The sequence below is a fragment of the Sander lucioperca genome, chromosome 5 (genome assembly GCF_008315115.2).
Source record: "Sander lucioperca isolate FBNREF2018 chromosome 5, SLUC_FBN_1.2, whole genome shotgun sequence".
NCBI classification, from domain to species: Eukaryota; Metazoa; Chordata; class Actinopteri; order Perciformes; family Percidae; genus Sander; species Sander lucioperca.
In genome coordinates, this window is record NC_050177.1 from 21,630,208 (window position 1) to 21,645,909 (window position 15,702).

The window sequence follows — 15,702 nt, forward strand, 5'->3', positions numbered from 1 at the left end:
TCCTGATAATCTAAGATCTACAGCTGGGAGCTTCTGAGCTCTCACACAAGTGATTTCTAAGGTGGCACGAGCCACTGAATGGCACATTCATGTCTTAATTGCATGCAATTAAGGAATAAGCAATAAGTTTAACTTTTTGTCAAAATCAGCGTCAGCCTCACTCACATGGGACTCAAAACCATATAGTAAAATGGTACTTGGCAAGCACACGCACACATTTGAGCCATTTAATATATTGCAAAAGCTAACAATCGAGCCTGATCCCTACGTTTTTCAAAAATGGAGACAATACATTTTCAGTACAGGTGATGAAATACAACTAGTTTATTCATTTCAGAATCATTAATAGGAAGCCGGTTGTTTGTATTGTCTGTGTAACAACAAATTGTCCACACAATGGCATTCTTTATTAAGCAGAGTTGGTTCAGGACCTCCTTATTTTCCACATCAAATGTGTCTGGCTTCATGACAACCATAAAGAATGGCTGTGAGCTGGCCTCCTAGAACCTGCCAAAATGTATTAGTCTTGTCACCCATCAATCACCCAAATGGATTTCAAACTGCATTTTAAAAGCTAATTTTCCCGCACTGATAACCTACAGGAAACAGGAGCACCATTATTTATGGATGCTTTCAGACTTGCTAAGTGCAGTAGGATAAATGTGTAAGAGGACTATCGTCTATTCTCTTCTCTTTTAAATAGGTATTTAAAGCACACCTTTCCTCAAGGAGCCGTCCTGAGGTTTCCGAGTTGCCAGATCCAACACCCGAGTCTACAGGGAATGGGTTTTGTTTGTAAAAGGAAAGGGGAAGCTGACAGGCATAATTCAAAATGAGATGGGGAGGAAAATAAAAACCAAAAGGACTGATAACAGTTTTATAAGAAATTATAACATCATTCTAGACGAGAGAAATACTTTTGACAGCTGACAAGGGCTCATATTGGATTAAAGGGTGATATATTGTTAGTGCTGCTGTTATATTAGAGCAGCAGAGACCCTTTTTTGTTTTCTCATATTTTGTCTGGTTATTTGGAGAATAGTTTTGGTGTTGGAGTAAAAATGTCAACTTGAACCAGTGCAAGGAAAAACCAACCAGGTTGAAGGTGCTTGTTTGAGGCCTAAATCGTGTGTCAAATCAGTAAAGGCTCAGATGAATGAAAAAAGATATACATTACAGGTCAGCTACAGTGCTCAGCATAAGTGAATACACCCATGCTAAAGTTGACTAAAAAGAGGAATAAAAAGTCATCTTTTGGAAATTGATCTTAATGCCTTAATTAAAAAAACCAAGCTTTAAGGACACCAATTTTCTTTGTGAATGAATAATGTATCGGAAATAAATACATGTTCATCCTTAAAATACAGGGGGCATAAGTAGGTACACCCCTATGTTAAATTCCCATAGAGGCAGGCAGATTTTTATTTTTAAAGGCCAGTTATTTCATGGATTCAGGATACTATGCATCCTGATAAAGTTCCCTTGGCCTTTGGAATTAAAATAGCCCCACATCATCACATAGCCTTCACCATACCTAGAGATTGGCATGGGGTACTTTCTATAAAATCATCTCTCAATGCAAATCAAACCAGCTATTAGGCTAACTGAAATAAAACCATGCCAATCTCTTGGCAAATTGGTGTCCTTAAAGGTTGGATTTTTCCTCATTTTTTTAATTAAGACATTAAGATCAATTTCCAAAAGATGATTTTTTTATTCCTCTTTTTTGTCAACTTATGCTGAGCACTGTACTTAAGAGTGCTTACTCACTAAAAGCCATGCAATTGCCTTGTAAAATAAAATCCCATACGTTTAAAGATAACATAATTGAATAAAAGTAATTACACAGATCTGTTGTCGAAAGCAATAATTACCTTCATGTTTTTTCAAGTCCCTTAAACCGGAATGGCTCAATAAAACATGTACAGGGAATATGAGGATCTCATGGTTCAAGATTTCTTTTTTATTCTGTTTATGCTCCGAGGAGATTTGTGTGAGGCGGTTGGCAGGAAGGACAGGGACATGCTGATTCAATAAAACACCATTATATTCATTTTAAAAGCTTCCATTGGTGACATGAGTGGGGGGTAATTATAATAAATACCAGTAATCAGTGACAATTCTATTCAAAGGCGCAGTGACTGGTTTCTATCACACACACACACACACACACACACACACACACACACACACACACACACACACAGTTTTCAGTGCAACTCTGAGGACAAGTGGTCTTTTCTTTCGCTTTCAGTTGTCCTAACAGGCTTGGACTATGAGTTACAAAGTCCATGAGGACAAAAGTCCAATGAGGAGATGCAACAACGCTGCATCTAAAAGTAGTGATAAAAAATAAAATAAGAAATAAATGTATGTACCTGTAACATGTAACATGTATCTGCCCAAACAGAATTATTGAGGTAATTCTGGCACCATATTTAGTCCAGACATGTAAGAAACAATCTCTTATTTAACTAAATAACGTTACTTAAAGGAGAACTCCGGGCAATTTTTACGTTAATCTTGATCGCTATAAGTATATGAGTACTGTCGATAGCAAAAAAAATATGGAGCTGCTGCAGCTAATGCCGAGAGCTCCCACTTAGCTAAAACGGCAGTTTTGGGGGCATATCATAAAGAGTGCCTTTGTGCATCTTAACAGACACAAAATGCAATTAAAATGTCTGTGCAACATGAACAGGGCCCTTACATGACAACAAGATGCGTTTTCAACTCAGACATTGTTTAAATTCACCTACCCTGTTAGCTGCTAGCTGTCTGGGATGAGTGAGTGTTCAGCCAGGCTTCGGTAATAATCATCACGCAGCAGTTCTGTGTGTATTTGTAGCATATATATCCATTTTGTGTGCGATCCATCTGGCGTTGGTGAATAGTAGTCTCTGCAGTGGCGAACTGTGTGTTAATTGGCTTAGCCAGGCTAGCAGGGCCGACCGGCATCCTTCTACTTCCTCCACGCCTTCCTCACCTGCCACGGCCGACAACAATCCACGGGCGCCCGCTGGTCTGGTGGATGTCCTCCAGAGGACAGTTCATGCTTTCGCGGTGAAATTTTTGTGGCGAAAAACGTTTATTTCCCCCTCAAAAATAGGTAATTGAGCACTGTAGTGGTTATGATCATATCAGTGACTATGTAACTACATGGAAACGGGCCAAATGATGCCTGTTTCTTGTATAGTAATAGCGTTACTGAAGGCTAGCTCTAGCTCCATAGTTACGTTACTCCAAGCTTCTTCCCTTGTGAACACCTCCGCTCTTCGCTCTTCACACACTACACTCCGATCTGCACACTGCCGTTTACCTTTTCCTGCTACAACTGAATTCCCGCGGGACTTCAGCGCAAGACTACAGCCAGCCTCCTGTAACGCTGTTACTTTACAAGAAACAGGCATCATTTGGCCCGTTTCCATGTAGTAACCACTACAGTGCTCAATTACCTATTTTTGAGGGGGAAATAAACTTTTTTCGCTGCAAAAATTTCACCGCAAAAGCATGAACTGTCCTCTGGAGGACATCCACCAGACCAGCGGGCGCCCGTGGATTGTTGTCGGCCGTGGCAGGTGAGGAAGGCGGGGAGGAAGTAGAAGGATGCCGGTCGGCCCTGCTAGCCTGGCTAAGGCAACTAACACACAGTTCGCCACTGCAGAGACTACTATTCACCAACGCCAGATGGATCGCACACAAAATGGATATACATGCTACAAATACACACAGAACTGCTGCTTGATGATTATTACCGAAGCCTGGCTGAACACTCACTCATCCCAGACGGCAGCTAGCAGCTAACAGGGTAGGTGAATTTAAACAATGTCTGAGTTGAAAACGCATCTTGTTGTCATGTAAGGCCCTGTTCATGTTGCACAGACATTTTAATTGCATTTTGTGTCTGTTAAGAGGCACAAAGGCACTCTTTATGATATGCCCCCAAAACTGCCGTTTTAGCTAAGTGGGAGCTCTCGGCATTAGCTGCAGCAGCTCCATATTGCTAGCACTGATTCGGCTCGTTTTTTTTGCTATCGACAGTACTCACATGCTTATAGCGATCAAGATTGATGAAAAATTGCCCGGAGTTCTCCTTTAATGGAAGCGGTCCTTTGATCCCATTAAAATGACAACCACATATGTGGATCTAATGATAGGGATTCCACACATCATGAAAACCATCAGGCAGCCAGCAGACACTAAAAACCAAAGCGGGGAAATGCTAAACCATTGTCTGTCAACAAGTGCATTCTTTCTGGTAAGCATTTTTATAGCACATTCCCCAACATACTGCTGCTGGATTAAAAAAATAAATAAATAAATAAAAAAAAGACTGTGCATCAAAAAGTGGTGACTGGCAACCATATGGTGATGAGCATTTCTCAGCCCACTGCTTTCAAAGTAACCTATAAACTAAGAAAAAAGTACACAGTCATTTTCCCTATAAAACACATCAAGTTTGATCATGCGTCTGTTGAATGCCAAGCGTGAAGTGACTTTGTGGCCAACATCGTGATCAGATTACCACAGCGGGCTGCAAATGGTAGACGAGACTTTCATCTCTTTAATTTCGCCATTTCTTCCTCATCACTACACTCAACACTGTTGCAGACGTGAGGATACCAAGCTAAGATCCAAACGCTTCCAGTTATTGGATATGACTTTTCTTTTGTAGTTTTAGAGATAGAGAATAGGCACACGGACCCATGGGTAATGGACAAAGACCAAAGGGAGACAATACAGCAGCAACAAGATAAACTCCAGGTCATCTGGAGTAATGAAGACAGACGTACGCGATCAGACGAGGGATGAGGAACCGTACTGTACTTTAGGTGAACTCCGCTGGATCGCCAGCTTTGTGGATCCCCATCTTTCATCGGAAATGGGGCACAGTCAGGCGATGCCCAGCTCAATTTCAACACCCGATGAAATTGATGGTTGTGTGAATGGGCCTCTTTCCAAAGATAATTAGCACAGTGTGCAAGGTTAAGAGTGCCCCACGGGACTAGAGCCTGGTCTAGGTCAAGAACAAATGCAAGTAGAGAGAATACCAGCTTGCAAGAACAAAAAGAGGATCATGTTATAAATATGGTCTAATTAAATGAAGAATAAAAACATAATCACTTGCAAGCTGTTTTAAAAGAAGCTGCATTTTATCTGTAGATCGTGGACTGCAGAATGAAAGATGGTATGCAGAGGACTGGTTCAGACAAAAATGGCTTTGTGGGGGTGGGCAGAATAAGAAGTCATTTAGAGGTACATTGATTTTATAGTGGCATCTAGGGTTACTTAATTATATTATATTCTTACTAATTGTAACTGAATTACATTTGCATTGATCCTAAGGGTTTTCAAAGAAAGCCTGCTACTCTGGATGTCTAAAAGAAGAATATTTTTGAATTATATATTTTATACTGTCAGGTTGATTTTTGTTTATACTATCAGGACCAACCAGAGACCTTGGCCTTTCTTTTTTGCCCCAGAGGGGCCATCAGACCTAGAACCCCCTGAGCTGTAAGGGCCTCTAAAGGTGCTCCCCCATTGTGTTAGTGGACTTCTATTAGAATTGATAACCCTTTCAGGCGAAACCAAATACTCTGCGCGCATCATGAGTAAAAAGGTTCATTCCATCACAAAGTTATTATCCAGGGGCAGATTGTTACCATTCATCAAGAGTGAGAGATGAAACTCACTGTTAGTCAAGGGAAACGGCTGTTTCACTGCCTTGCCACAGATCAATATATGCCGCCATTTTCCCTTTTCTCTCCTCTGCTACAAAAAAGTAATTATACAGAAGAAATGTTGACAATCAATAGACTAGTCAGGTAAGGTTAAGGTCTGCTGTGGGGGCCAGCGGACGCTCCTCCGTCAGCTGTCACTGATGCTGCTGATGTGAACACGGACGCCCACATGGGAACAAAAGGAGGGTTGTCTCCTTCAGACCCTTTTACATTTCTGTTAGGGCGGCCATGTCCAAACAATTAGTATCCGAGAGTGCTGGCGAATGAATGGCAGAGAATGACACGAGAGAGATTCACTGCAGCTCAGATTGTGAATATTTAATAGGGGTGCACGATTCAGAAAATGTCACGATTCGATTCAAAATCGATTTTCGATTCAAAAACGATTCTCGATTAAAAAAACGATTCACAGTATGTAAATGTAGTTACTCTTCCCATGTGATTGCAGTAGACATACAATTAAAAAAAAAAAAAAAAAATATATATATATATATATATATATATATATATATATATATATATATATATATATATATATGAATCGATTTTTAGAATTCTATGAATCGATTTTGAATCGGTAGAGCTTGAATCGCGATTCAAATATAAATTGATTTTTTTGCACACCCTTAATATTTAAGTGTCAGTAGTGTGTACAGTAGGTGTATCTGGTTGTCTGTGTAAGGCTACATCACCGGCACACCATGTAAATGGTGCAAACATCAATAATAATATATTCTCTTTATACATTATTAAAAATAGTTTTTGTGGTGTAAAACATTTAAAGAATGCTTTAAAAAAAAACAACTAATAATGCAATAAAAATGCACTTGTAAAAAAAACTAACAATAAGTTGGCAAATATACCGCTCACTGTGTACTTCCAACAGTGTATTTGAAATAGTTTGAGAAGTTACAGATTTTGGACGTGAGAAGCGAATGGTTGCTGCTTCATTTACTCTTCATGTATGGTGAGAGAACTGCAGAACAAGTGCGACTTTATAGTATCGTCCCAGTAAGGTAGCCCGACGCTGCAAAATAAGTGGATGTTATTCTTCAATGAATTCATCAGCGTCGCCTTGACATCTACTTTCTCTTTAGACGAGCCTGAACTTTATAATCCACTGGCAGGGTTCAGAGGTCAACAGCAGAGGGGACCAGAGGGCAGGAAAAATCACTCTCTGCCTGGAAAAAACTCTGACATCCAATTTTCAACTTGATTTATCAGTGTAAAGCTAAAATTGATAGTGTGTCATTACTGGGCAGGGAGCTGTCTTGGAGAGATGTATCAAAGCCTCCTCATTTTGATTTAGTGCTGGCGGATCAATACAACCCTATACTGTTTCAATTTGAGGAGTATTGATTTTCCTATGCCGAGTCTATACAGGGGGACATTCATCATCAAGCAAGCATAGAGTATGATCTAACAGGGCGCCGTAGGGTCTGATCTGCTTATTCTTCACTCAGATCATGACTGCAGAGCAGCTGTTCTCAAGCCTTGCATAGAATATTTCCTTGTTGTCCAATGTGCTGCAACACCATTCCATACACTGTTTTCCACAAAGGGAACAACAGCTCAAAATGGAGTGGCCTTCAGAGATACAGATAGTGTGCAGATGTCTGTAACCGGGCGGTTATATCAACCTAATGAGCAAACACTGGTAAAAGAAAAAATATCAACATATACGTTATATTAGTTTCTGCCCCCTGCTTGCCTAAGAATCATTTTGTTTATAATATATTCTAGACAAATAATAAATATCCTTTTGGCATGTCTCCAGACAGAGCTTAAGAGTAAAAGGCAAAGCAATTTCTGTGAGTGAGGGTGAAAACAAACATTAACAAGTCTCTCTCTCTCTTTCTCTCCCTCCCCCCCTCTCTCACTCTCTTTCTCTCTCTCCCCCTCTCTCTCTCTTTCTCTCCCTCCCCCTCTCTCACTCTCTCTCCCCCTCTCTCTCACTCTCTCACTCTCTTTCTCTCTCTCTCTCGCTCTCTCTCTCCCCCTCTCTCCCCCCTCTCTCTCCCCCTCTCTCTCTCCCCCTCTCTCTCACTCTCTTTCTCTCTCTCTCCCCCCCTCTCTCTCTCTCTCTCTCTCTCTCTCTCTCTCACAGACATAACAGACAGCCACCTCAAAATGCTCGAGGGCTTTATATCTTACAAGAGCAGCATAAATGGGAAAGTTAATGTAGCATTGAATAAGACTAAGCTGCTGAATTGCAACACTGCCTTAAGCTTGTGAGCATATTGCATCATTTTTCTTCACCAGCAGGTTACCATTAAATTTGAATTTGCTGGAAGTTTTGCGGTATCATTTACAATGCACCCACGCTCAATAACCTTTTGTTTCAATGCAAATGCTATGTCTCTGAGAGGGGCGCCATAAATATTTGAACAAGAGCCCAGAATTCAATCAAATAGATTTTTGTCATGGCTACTTCTGCTAAGGTTCAGTCAGTTTTATGAAAATCTGAATTTCAATACTGCCACCTTCTCAGTCACGACCAACATATCTTTTTATTTGACAATATCTATAATACTGAACACAATTTTTGTACACGTTCGGTTTCTCTTTAGTAGTTCTGAGCCTAACTGCAGACAGAAAATGACACAGCGAGTAATGCCAATATAACTACATTTGATATCATGAAGGAAGTAGAAACTGGCCACAGTACCATGGAAAAAGAAACCAAATGTAGCTGCTTATGACAGCTGCTGTTTTGGGAGGAAACTCTTTCAACTTTACTGCAAGTCAAAGACATCAAATGTAGCCGTAAAAAGTAATTAGACCAGCTACAATATTTTTCACGATAACAGTGAAGATGGTTTAAGATATGAAATAAACCCAATTTCAACGAACATGTTTGAACATCTGCATTGTATTTTCAAAATGTAATAACAAAACCAAAGCTACTGTTTCAGCAAAGGCTACATTTGTTTTGGCAAATCAGCAGTGCTGGGCTGTGTAAAAGTGCCAGACTGTCTTTCAAGTGCCTGGTCTTGGAAAATGCAGCTCACAGCACAATTAAGTATTTGGATTCATGTTTGACATTTTATTCTTTTACTTTCCATTTATGCATCTGACCTGCATCCAGTGATGCAATTTTTTCTGCAAGCAGCAACTGAAGCTTCCTCATTCAGGCTTTAGAACAATTGCATTAATGCCGTTACATCTGTAACAACAGACACAGGTTTAAATCCTCCGCTCTCAGCTCAGTATGAAATACAAACAGTATGTTGTAACACCTCTGTTTGTCTAATATAACTCCTGCCCTTCCACTCTGGATCTGTGGGACCATGTGGATGCAGGTGAGAGGTGGGAGGCAGGGCAGGAGAGCCCGCGGTTATTTTAACAGGGTCCATGGGAAAGTCTGCAACTACCACCAGGTGCTGGGCTGTGTTACTGAGAGGGTCAATGAATGCCTGGACAACAGTGCAGAAACACCCCCCCACCCCGTCTGTCGGAAGACTGGCCAATCAGCTGTCCCCGGGGGATCGAGCCACTCCACACCGTAATTGCGTTTGCTGACCCGATCGCTGACCCTATCGGATCCTGGGAAAATGACATTAACTGGTGGTCCAACCCCATCCCTGCAGAGTTTTGTGAACAGGTAACTTTTGTCGTCTAGGTCGGACACTACAGTAACGCTGAGCAGCAATTTCACGCTAGTTCACGTTAAAGACTCGACGTGGACCCACGTTGGTCCGAAGGTGAACTTGTGAAGTGTGAGGGCTTACCTCTGGGCCAGCGTCCCCCAGGCACCGTGCTTGTTGGTGAGGATGTTGACGATTTTCTGCTTTAACTGGTTGGCTGTCACATGGTCTCTGTGTTTAGCAGCACTGATCAGGTGGTCACACATCTTCTCTTCTTCTTTTCTGTCAGCCGCATATTGGGCACAGTTGGACTAATTTGAGATTTAAAAAAGAAAAAAAAAAGAAAAACATAGTGTGAACCTCATTGTATATTAATGGCTTTCAGTACAGTATCCAGTGCCAAAAGTGATGTCTGACATTGTACTAATAGCATTTGAGAATGTTTTACTTGAATAAAGCCAGAATAATATATACCCTCTAATGGAGCATTTGTCACACTGAAGAATGTTATGGCTTCATTCAACACACTTGAGTGCATAAAGATATTAGTGGACAGCTGAGAGATATATTTCTGCTCCCTTGGAGGAGTGCAGTAAATCATGGCGAGCACATGAAGGCAGTCCATTCCCTAACCGCGGACAGATGAGGCTCCCTGCTAGGTAGCCTTGGATGGTACTATTAGAGGAGAAGGGAAAATACTCTTAATAGATCCACAAAGAATATAGTGTGTCAAGGTTTACACATCTACACTGCCATTATATCAAGGAGTACATTATTGTCCCCTGGTATATGGTGTACAATGTAAAATATGCAGCCATTTCCTAGAACAAAATGTGGACACAAACTTGCAAAAATTAAATAAAAATATCGTTTATACCATAGTCCAACTAATGTTTGATATCCAAGTAAATGATCTATTTAAAATGAATTGGCCACATGTGAAAAATGGTGATATTAGTTTTTCCAGACGACTCTCTAAGTATTCCAAGTGGCTAAAAGTGATCTAGAGGAGCACATCTGACCCTATCTTTTCTGCTAAAACAAGATTGTCTCACTATGCCACCCTGGGGGGAACTCTTGCTCTTGCTAATATTCAAAATCTAATTTGCTAACAGAAGCTGGAAGTAAATTGAATTTCCTGCTTCAAATTTGAATTCTGTCAGATACTATACTTCAACATATTCTTCATACGGCGGATAACTCAATCTCTGCTTGTCACCTCGCATCACCACGTGGTGCTGTGACAAATATCAAACGTTATTTATCACGTTAAGGCATATGACGCTTCGCCCTGACACCAACTTAATTGTAAAAGTGTCTTATCTGCGTCGTGAATCTTCAATCTTGGAGAGTGGGTAATAAAGTAACATCAGAGCTAGATGAAAAGTGTAGGCTGTCTGGAGTTGGCAGACAGAACGGATGGGGCCAGGTACACTTCCCCCCTCTCCTGACATTGCATATCTAGCCGTCTCTTCCAGTTTATCTAGCGGGTCAAGGATCCTCAAGAACTGTATGTCAAGCAGCTGTTTGAGGATGGCTGCTTTTGCCAGATAAGAAACTCATCACACTCGCATGTACAAGCTGCTAACAGAGGTGCTGGAAATATGTGTGTGTGTCTGTGTGCGTGAGGGTTTGTGTGATTACACACATAGGATGTCTTCTAATGTTCTACAATAACCAAACAAACTATTGTAATACAGCAAGATGTCTCTATACTTGGCTATCAATCTCTGTGGCATGTATTTGCTTCATGTGCTAATTTGCTGACTGATTTACTGTAGCTTGCACTGAAAAATACAAGGGCCATGTTTTTCCTCTTCATATATTTCTATACAGAAAACCATTAGAGGAAAATAAAAGCTAAATACTCATTACTGCAAGAAAAGTAATATTCAGACATTGCTTATATTGTGGGTACGCGATCTGTGCTGCCCGCACGATCCGACATGCGCAGATGATAATCCTGTTTTACGACTGCACGATCTGTTCCACGCTTGCGCACCTTTGCACCGCGGGAGTGTGGAGGAAACTGAAGGTGTACAGTGACAGAAAGACTCAGACTTCATTCCACATGTAACCAAAATGGAGTGTGTTCATGTAACATGTAACAACTCCTTTATTATTTTGGATTGGCAACCACGTAAACACCTCATAATGCATAGCGTAAGCTACATTTAAAAACATCACAACATCCCCACACTACATGTCACAAAAATAACAATGTCACCAAGGCTTAGTACACGGACGTCGATATGTGGTTTTGGATCAGTGACAATAAGTACTTAATTTAAATATATTTATAAAAGAGACCTGCCGTGAACTGCATAATGAATAACATAAAATGTCGTTGAAACCATCAAGTGTTTCAACATGTGTGTGATGCAAATAGTGTAGGGAAACCGTCACGTTTTCTACTACGTATTTATGCGCATATCGGATCGTGCAGGCAGCACAGATCGCATACCGACATATATAATAAAATATTATAATATACTCTTTGATTGGCATTCCACAGCAAACATTTCCATGAAAGAGGTTTCAGGTATAATGCTATACAGTATGTGTACATCATCCACTTATGTTTGTCTTGAATTGTCTCTTTTTGAGATGTGTACAAAACAAATATAGAAACAACAACACAGTAAAAACTAGGAGCGTTTCTTTCTTCCCATATGATTAAACATTTGTAAAAAAAATAAATAAAGTCTGGCCAGGTGTTAGTTAATAGTTAACCCAGTTTTCACAGTGTGACACCAATAAATCCAGTTTAAAGTTAACATATGCTGTTATTTTCTCCATTGTATAAATGTCCATTGTGATGTCCATCCAACTCGATGGTGGTTTTTGCCCCCAACGGCTCCTTCCAAGCAGCGCTGCGACCGCTGCCTCCAAGGCACCTAACCTTAACCCTAACCCTAACCTTAACCATAACCAGTGCCTAATCCTAGTGCTTTCCATGCAGCGCTGCCTGGAAGGAGCCGTTGGGGCCAAAAAACACAGATAAACGTCCATCCATGCATTAAAGGACAATTCCGAGTCAAACGTTCTCTGGGACATGTTTTCATGCTAATTAAATGCGTCTCTAGCTTTTAACAAGCTACCGCAAAACAGGTGGTTACCTGCTAACGCTAGCTTTCGGGGCACTTGGTAAATCACTATTTTCTACCACTAACAAGGCTCAAAATAGCACCACACTTAAACAGTAGCTTAATGAGGGTCCCTACATGTAAACCGAAGCATTGAGAACTTTGTAAGTGTACAGACAGTTTATTAAAAAGATAGATTATAAAGACAGTACCGTTCGTGTTTACATTCGGCCGCCATCTTAGAATCTTAGAAAATAGTGATTTACCATGTGCCCTGAAAGCTAGCATTAGCAGCTAACCACCGGTTTGCGGTAGCTTGTTTCAAGCTAGGGACGCATTCGATTAGCATGAAAACTTATCCCAGAGAACGTTCGACTCGGTACACATATGTTATTAACTTCTAGGTTCATTTTGCGCCGGAATTGTCCTTTAAGAGTTTCAGGCTCTCCTGTGATTTCTTTGTGAGAGCTTTTTTACCAGCTAACATCAATATAGTCAGTAAATATTTGTCTTTTTTCCGCCGCTCTTCAGGTATGAGTCCAAAAAATATGGTCTTACTCTCCAGGGGCACATGACATCTAAAGAAGTTGTGTCTGAAATAGGAGTGGTTTGATGTAAATGGGCCAAATAGAGAATCAGGAGGCTGTCCCCTGTGTTGGTTGGCAAATATATCAAAATCTTAAATTAATGTTGCTTGTATTTCCCTTTGCTACCAGTAATTAATCATTTTTATAGGAATTAGGGTTAGGAGGACATGATTACTGAGCATATACAGCTGAAGGACATTTTTAAACTAACAGGATTTGTTTAGAGTCCATTAGAATAATGACAAAATATTTTATTTTCACAGAAGAATTCATGCAATTTGAATTTGGAGAACCAATGATCTGCAATAGTGCCATTCACAGTTGATTATACTCTCTTTTGTATAATATCTTCAGTAGTTTGGCATGAAATGGCATGGGGTACTTTCCATAAAATCATCTCTCAATGCAAATCAAACCAGCTATTAGGCTAACTGAAATAAATCCATGCCAATCTCTAGGTATGGTGAAGGGTATGTGATGATGTGGGGCTATTTTAATTCCAAAGGCCAAGGGAACTTTATCAGGATGCATAGTATCCTGGATCCATGAAATAACTGGCTTTTAAAAATAAAAATCTGCCTGCCTGTATGGGAATTTAACATAGTGGTGTACTTACTTATGCCCCCTGTATTTTAAGGAAGAACATTTATTTATTTACGATACATTATTCATTCACAAAGAAAATTGGTGTCCTTAAAGGATGGAGTTTTCCTCATTTTTCTAATTAAGATCAGTTTCCAAGAGATGATTTTTATTCCTCTTTTTAGTCAACTTTAGCATGGGTGTATTCACTTACGCTGAGCACTGTAGGTTCAGATGCAAGAAAGGATGTGGCAGTTCATACCTCAAACTCTGCGTGTTTGTGGACATCCTCTGCTCGCTGTCTATTCAGGATGAACTCAGCCTCGTTGGCTACCCGAACTATGTGGTCCTTCATGGCATGGCAAAGCAACCTTTAACAAAAAAGAGAAAGTAATATGCAGCATACATTTATACACGTATTATCAATAATTAGGATTTTTTTATTAGCTAAAATCTGCTTTAATGACACCCCTGAGGAAGGAGCAGGGTTAAGGCAAATATACTGTAGCTTGTCAGAATCGGGCAACATCGAAAAGGCAGTCTAGTAAACAGCATCATTTGTCTGTGTTATGTTGCAAGGCTGCAGGTCAGTGACAGATCCCTCTGTAGCATTAAGGAGGGAATGGAGTGTCATTAGAGCATTGGAGCCTGTCTGGCATACTCCTGATTGACTGAGCATCCCTTCACACTGGCCACAACATCAACCCAGTGCCTGCATTGCTTGCAAGTCTGGCCGTGAACAACTTCTCACATGGCTGACTCGGGAGGCACCGTGGTCTCCGCCCACATTCACATTTAAATTCCAGTATCTTTAATAATCGAGAACACCCTGGCTACTGTGTGTAGATTACATGCCATTTTACACACCATTAGGCCAGCTTTGTTTTAATTACAGTAAAGCAGCCCCTGTTCCTCTCCAGTGCTTGATACAGATTGTAATTTCCCTCCTGTCCCAAAGAGAGGCGGTAATCCCGAGGCTGCATTCATCAGCTGCTATTGCCTCTTTAACTGCTGACAGGCACTCATTAATAGACAGACGTTGACTGTTCAAAGACGGGGGCTGACAACGCCGAGCTTTGTTTTGAAACCAAGAGTAGATGAGAAAGCAAGTTGACGAGTGATATATGGAGAGAGAGAAAAAGAGATGCACGCTCTCTACCGCACTGTTGTGTTAATATTCCATAGACAAGTAACACTAATCAATACAGGTTTTCACACTTGGCCTGGATGTGACTGATCATATCTGTCAGAGTTTTAAAACTGGTCTTTGGAAGTGTTAAATTTGTTTGTCTACTACCTGGGGATGTATCGATGACTCGGTTAAAAATCGATATGGATGTGTAAAGATTACAACCGCGATGCAATTTTTAAACAGCCCAGGGCGTAATCTTCCCATTTATTTATTTGAAGAGATTTTTTTCTATTTATTATTAAGTTATTTTGATATGGAATTTGTCTCTTCTTAGTTTTTTTTATTTATTTAATAGAGCAGAGAATAAGATAAAATACAATTTCAGTTTCACTTCTGATAAGAGGCCACATCTGTTGTTTTGGACAGTTTCTATATTTTTTTTGTCATTTGTCTGCAGCTCATTCTGTAAAATAAATCGTGAGAAAATTGTATCATGAATCGTATCGAATAGACGCTATTTATGGCTATCCGCCATTTTCTCAGTCAAAAAGAGTCGATCTCCGAATGCGAATGAACGGACTCCATAGGAGGAAATGTCATTCTTATAGGAGGCTCCTTTTTCAACTACAAGGTCAATATTGTTTTTCACTAACGACAAAACAACGAATTATCCGTGCATTTATATGGAACTAAGCTTTAGGAGCTGTCATCTTTACTCTCCTCCCTTGACTATTTTTGACTGGCTCGATAGACGGCGACCGGAAGAACAACAGCTACAGTGAGTTGCTGAGAGACCTTTCTTTTTAGTAAACTCTGTGAACACAAACAATGTTGTCAATGCTTTGGTTAAGGTGTAGAGCCCCTGGTGAGACTTGGAGCAAAGTCTCATGTTGTGTCGAGCCTTCTTAGTGTTTTAAAAATAGCTATTTTGATGCTATCATAGTAGTGCCCCTAGCACTCCCATTGACTGAAAAACAAGAATACGGT

General features: G+C 40.4%; 1 protein-coding gene across 11 annotated transcripts in view; it reads right to left on the minus strand.

The window, feature by feature from the left end:
- The window catches only part of nbeab (neurobeachin b), a 252,065-nt gene that overhangs the window by 89,329 nt on the left and 147,034 nt on the right, over positions 1–15,702 (minus strand). For all 11 annotated transcript variants that reach the window (XM_036001181.1, XM_031297412.2, XM_036001183.1 and 8 more), the window contains 2 exons: positions 13,846–13,954; positions 9,473–9,639 (listed from right to left, as the gene is read on the minus strand). In XM_036001181.1, the coding sequence (XP_035857074.1) occupies positions 9,473–9,639; positions 13,846–13,954 (276 nt within the window). The remainder of the gene's footprint in view (positions 1–9,472; positions 9,640–13,845; positions 13,955–15,702) is intronic.